Raw genomic sequence first — 6,228 nt, 5'->3', positions numbered from 1 at the left:
CGAGGTGCGAGCGAAGACCTTTTGGGAGCCGCAAGTCCAGGCTCCCCCGCAGCGGGACCCCAGCCTGAGGCGCCGGGCTGAGGCGGCGCACGTGTGAGCGCCGCTGAGGAAGCTGCGAGAGGCTGGGCGGGTGTCGCTCCAGGGGCAGTCCAGGCTAGCGCGGTCGGGAGGAAGGTCCTGGACGCGCGTGTCCTGTCGTGCAGCCGGCGCCCGTCACTGACTTCGCTGCCGCGGCCCCCGCGTCTCTCCCCAGCGATGCTGTGGAGCCCGAACATTACCGGAGTCGGCTACCGCGCGCCAAGCCTCCCGTCACCTCTGCTCCCGGAACCGCAGCGCCACAGCTGCCGCTGAGCCCCTGGGGGATGCCCGCCGGCCTCACAGATCCCGCCAGCGCCGCTCCCCCGGCTGCTGTGAGCGCCTCGGGGACCGTGACCATGGCCCCGGCTGGGGCGCTGCCGATGCGGGTGGAGAGCACTCCGGTGGCCCTGGGCGCCGTGACTCAGGCTCCTGTCAGCGTCTGCGTGGAGCCCACGGCGTCCCAGCCCCTGCGGTCGCCCGTGGGGACCCTGGTGACCAAAGTGGCTCCCCTCAGCGCCCCTCCTAAACTCAGCAGCGGCCCTAGGCTGCCTGCTCCTCAGATAGTCGCCGTGAAAGCCCCCAACACCACAATCCAGTTTCCTGCTAATTTGCAGCTTCCTCCAGGTATGTTGATCACCCTTTCCAGCCTCGTCTGTCGGTCCAGCCGGCGGTGACGGGTGACGGGAAACGTCGCAGCCTCGATTGCTCCTAAAAAACTCTGAGCCACGGGAACCTTTCATAATTTTGACTTTGCAGTGAACGTACAGGAAACAGCTTATTGGGCAGTGATTTGGCTTTACAGTTAACATATTCTTTTTGTGCCATTACTGCATAGTTTTTCTTTTCATGTTTAAGGAAAGAATCTTTTCACCTAAGTGACACAGTAAAAAGCTACATCAGTGTGTTCAGTGGGGCCTTTCAGGTACTGACTCCTAGGTTGGGGAGATAATATAGCTAAAGTTAATTTCCATGTAGATGAAGGACCGGTTTATACCATGGATTTCCATAAGCTTAGATTATGATGTAGAATAGCGTTTTACTTATTTATTAATTAATTATGAATGAATGAATGAACGAATGAAGTATGGTGATTTCGCTGTGTCGCGCAGGCTGGATTGCAGTGACGCGATCACGGCTCACTGGAACCTCGAACTCCTGGGCTCAGTCGATCCTCCCTCCTCGGCCTCCCAAAGTGCTGAGATTACAGGCCAGTGCCTGGCCTACTAGTGAAGTACTTGTGTATTAAAACTGGAAGAGATTTTTAAATTCAAGCAAATCAGAATAGGTTTACTGCTTTCTAGTATCGAGTACGAATAATGCTGCTCCTGCACAATCTTTAAATGTCTTACGATTGTAACTTTCAATTAGCAGAATCCCTGACTGGGAGCACGTGCCATAGTTGACAAACAGATCATAGCTGTGCAGTTGTTGTAGTTGCAATTGAAGCAATGTGTGAACGAATGCTAATGAGTCTTTCACTACTTTGTATCCTAGGGCTTTTTGCTCTGTTGGGCTGTATTTCATGATTTACATAAAGGTTTTTGCTTTGTGATAATTTACGTATTGTAAATATGCTGAATGATTTTGGGGTGTTCAGCCTTTCTTTACTGAAAGAAAGTCTCTTGGAATTTGCCTTCTATTAATTTTGCTTAGCAGTGATTGGAACTCTGACCTGCAAAGGTGGTAAAAAAGGGGAAGCATTGATTCAAAGAATCTGTATCTCCTAACAAAATGAAGGGGCCCTTTTTGTATCTAATGTTGTAGTCGTATATGATGTGGACAGATTATGTTTTTCACTTTTTATGAAGTTCTGTTTCAGTTTTATATGGCATACAAGGAGCTGGGCTCGGTGGCTCACACCTGTAATCCCAGCACTTTGGGAGGCTGAGGCAGGCGGATCACCTGAGGTCAGGAGTTCAACACCAGCCTGGCCAACATGGTGAAACCCTGTCTCTACTACAAATAAAAACAAAATTAGCCAGGTGTGGTGGTGTGCGCCTGTAGTTCCAGCTACTTGAGAGGCTGAGGCAGGAGAATCGCCAGAACCTAGGAGGCAGAGGTTGCAGTGAGCCAAGATTGTGCCACTGTACTCCAGCCTGGGTGACAGAGTGAAACCCTATCTCAAAACACACACACACAAACACAAACAACGTATGTAAAATTGTTAAGACTGTGTTATGGCAGTGTGTAGCACCAAATACATTATTTGCTAGTTCTAAATTGTTATTCTGAATATATGTTTATAAAGTAGTTCTGAATGTGTTAGAATGAACTCCCCTTAATTTGTTACACTATAAATCCTGTTTAGTCACTGAAATTTGTTTATAGTAAAAAAAAAAAAAGTATTAAGAAAGAACTGTCCGACAGGCTGAGGCATGAGAATTGCTTGAACTGGGAGGTGGAGGTTGCAGTAAGCCAAGAGATCGTGCCACTGCACTCCAGCCTGGGTGACAGAGCAAGACTCTGTCCCTCCCCAACCCTCCCCCACACCCCCAAAGAAAGAACTGTCAAGAGTGAAAACTTGCTTGTAAGTAAGAATGAATCACTTACTGGGGGATTGGGGCCTTACCATGCTAAGCACTTTTAACAAATTACTTACATTCTTTTATTTGTTGGTAATAATAAGCAGATAGCAAATAAGGAAAGAGGTCTCTAAGTAAATAATTTGTCCAATGCCAGGCAACTCATAGGTGTCAGGGGGAGTTTTAGTTCAGGTCTGTTTAACTCTATTCTTTCCATAAAGCTATGCTTTTTTTTTTTTTTTTTTTTTTTTGTATGTGTACGGCATGCCTCATTGAGTGTCAGTACTGAAAGGTGATTCAGATATACCAAGGAAACAAAACTGAAACTTGGCAGAGTTAAACAGTAGCAAACTAAGACCATAGCCTAAGTATGTTCATAGCGCTGTATTAAAACATTGCATGCTGTTTGTCTCTGAGAAACCCCTACAAAAGAGAGAGAAAAGATAATTTTTCCTTAGGAATTGGTCATGATAGAGGAGGTGGAGATTTGCTTTTGGGAATTTCTGCTGATGTGTGGCAGAAGGGGATACTAACTACGTCTGTGCTCTTTTTGGGCAGAATAAGATAATAATAGTTGAAGAATGAAATGGAAACACTGATTAAAGTAACTTTTTAAAAAAGGTTATGAATCTTGTACTATTTCTTTTCTTTTCTTTTTTTTTTTATTTTTCCTACCTGAGGCAGAGTGTCACTCTCTTCCCTAGGCTGGAGTGCAATGGCACGATCTCAGCTCACTGCAACCTCCCCTTCCTGGGTTCAAGCAATTCTCCAGCCTCAGCCTCCTGAGTAGCTGGGATTACTTGCACAGGCCACCACGCCCAGCTAATTTTTGTATTTTTAGTAGAGACAGGGTTTCATCATGTTGGCCAGGCTGGTCTCAAACACGTGACCTCAAGTGATCTGCCCACCTCAGCCTCCCAAAGTGCTGGGATTACAGGCGTGAGCCATCGCACCAGCCTGAATTTTGTACTATTTCATTTGCATACCAGGAATTAGCACTTGATTACACATGGGTGCTTAAATTATATTAAGTTCTTAAAATTATCAGTTCTTAATTTTCTAAGATAATGAATACTTTTAAGTATTTCAGTCTCTTTACTTCAGCGTTTCATCTGTGAACAGAACTAGTTTAAAAATATATATCTCCACAGGTCTTTCTAGGGAGCAGGAGCTGGCAATAAAAAGTATGTGCAAGAGGGCATTTAAGGAAATATTAATGAAAGGTTTTCGGTAATTTCTTCAGTCTTCTCTTTTGTGAACATGTGGGATTTTAGGCCGAACCGTAGTTCTTTTTCTTTTTGATATTCTTCATCTTACCTATCACTTGTTTGAGAATACTAAGCGAGGACTTGATTACTACTTTTAGGTCATAAACTGGGATAAATTCTGCATGACAGTCATACTGTATAAAAGTGTGAAAGTTACTTATGAAGCAGTGAGGTCCCTTTTCATCAGCCTGTCTTCATGCTGAGACAGGGCATAGAATTTGCATCTCCTTTTTTAACTTCTTGATCTAGTCCTTGGATAAATTCTTTGTTTCCACTCTGGCTTTATCAAAGGGATACAGTGTACATGATCATCACCTCTACAGTTGTCACAGTGCTGCTGGGTTTTGTGAAATGAGGGGTATTCTCTTCAGTGTTCACCATATACCATCCACTGTTTGATTTTCAGACCGTAAAGTCAGGGTAAAGTGATAGTGGCAATGGTGTTATTCTGTCAGCAGTCAGCCCTCAGGAGAAGGTGCTGGTGCTCGGCTCCTGCTACCCTTCCTCAAGGCGAGCTTAGGTTCTCCAGTTAAGTGCTTCCATTTGGGTGCTGTGCTTTCACCCTCATAGTACTCTCATACTTTGTTTTCTTTTTGATTACAAGGTCCACAGAGGCAGGGACTCTATGTCACTATTATTCTCAGTGCCTAGTAAGTTGCTTGGCACAGACAAGGCACTTAAATATTTGAATGTATGTATATATGGAGAGAGTAGGGGGCAGTAGGGCTGCAGCCCCTAAGAAATTCTGAGGGCCATCACACATATCAGTGTGTTGAGTTTTGATTTCTTTGCTTATTCTACTTACAAAAGCAGTATATATTCATGTGAAAAAATCACTAAAATGTAATTTCCAATTCAAAGTATTATTATTAACAATCTTATCGTGGTATTTTTTTTTTGCTTGTTTTGGTTTTTTTGGAGACAGAGTCTCAGTCAGTTGTCCAGATTAGAGTAGAGTGGCACAATCTCAGCTCACAGCAACCTCTGCCTCCTGGGTTCAAGCAATTCTCACGTCTCAGCCTCCTGAGTAGCTGGGATTACAGGTGTGTGCCACCACACCAGGCTAATTTTTTTTTTGTCTTTTTAGTAGAGACAGGGTTTTGCTGTGTTGGCCAGGCTGGTCTTTGAACTCCCGGCCTCAGGTGATCTGCTGACCTCGGCCTTCCAAAGTGCCGTGACTACAGGCGTGAGCCACTGTGCCTGGCCTATTGTGTCTTTTACGTGTTAGTACCTTTAACTGCCTCATTTTTTCAACTGCTTAATCGTCCATTTTATTAACATAACATTGTTTTCTGACCACTTGCTTATTTGCAGGCATTGATACTGTTTACACTATTTTCTGCTGTTACAAATGATCCTGTGATAAATATCTTTGTGTGTATATTTTTGTGCGGTTTTGGAAACATGGATTTTTATAGGATAAACTGCTAGAAGTGGAATTGTTAGTTCAAATGGTAATATTTCAGTAGGCATTGCTAAATTTTACTCCCCAAATACTGTTTAAATACATAGTCAACAGTATTAATACATAATTTTAGAAAACTACCCATGGAATCCAAGAAGTCATTTTTCAGACATTAATTAATGATAGTATATGAGTCTCATAATTGTGGGGGCAGGTAGGATTTGAATATAGAGAAACGTAGGCTGGATGATAATACTAGTGTATGGGTTTGTTACTTACTGAATGACTACAGCTAAGAAAGCTCTTGTTAGCTTGAAGTCAGCTAGGTATATGATACATAGTTGCCTGGAAGCTGCAGACCAAGACCATAGAATAAGGCCTAGATGATATACCAATCAAGTTTGTAGATAATGTGGAGGGCTAGCTTTTTATGGACTGTAATGGAGTGAAAACATAGGACAGACATTGATCCTGGAGTTTGAATCCCAGTTGTACCACTTGATAGCTTTGTAATCTTGGGCAAGACATTAATCTCATTCTTAATGTCAGTCATATTGTCCCTAAAATATGGCTAATACTTTCTTAAAAATATCATAAGGGTTAAATAAGTATACAGGGTCTGCATATCACAGAACTCTGGGAAACACCATTTATGCGGATGGAATACAGTGTTATACAGCAGAAATGTCATGAATATTTAAGGTTCTTATGCAGCATTTGGTGATAGGTACTCTGGTTGCTGTTTAGCTAATATGTATTAGCACCTACCAAATTTTCAGCAGTCTAAAAGTATGAGTCTTTAAATTATCTCAGTGCATACCTATCCCCATTTTTTGAATTCGAAAAATGATGCTTATTGTAGAAAATTTGGAAAACAGAAAAATTGCACAAAAATATTAACCTCCTCCCAAAGTTTTGAGTGTATTTTAAAAATCTTTTTTTTTTTTTTTTTTTT

General features: G+C 42.9%; 1 protein-coding gene across 4 annotated transcripts in view; it reads left to right on the top strand.

Annotated features, from left to right (window-relative positions):
* Positions 1 to 345: 345 nt before the first annotated feature.
* Positions 346 to 6,228, top strand: part of TAF4B (TATA-box binding protein associated factor 4b) — a 157,989-nt gene continuing 152,106 nt past the window's right edge. For all 4 annotated transcript variants that reach the window (XM_017498249.2, XM_037727905.1, XM_017498239.2 and 1 more), the window contains exon 1: positions 346 to 702. In XM_017498249.2, coding sequence (XP_017353738.1) covers positions 363 to 702 — 340 coding nt within the window. In that variant the 5' untranslated portion in view covers positions 346 to 362. The remainder of the gene's footprint in view (positions 703 to 6,228) is intronic.

The sequence above is a fragment of the Cebus imitator genome, unplaced genomic scaffold, assembly GCF_001604975.1.
Source record: "Cebus imitator isolate Cc_AM_T3 unplaced genomic scaffold, Cebus_imitator-1.0 Scaffold12, whole genome shotgun sequence".
Classification (NCBI taxonomy): Eukaryota; Metazoa; Chordata; class Mammalia; order Primates; family Cebidae; genus Cebus; species Cebus imitator.
This window is presented reverse-complemented; position numbering and strand designations above follow the sequence as displayed.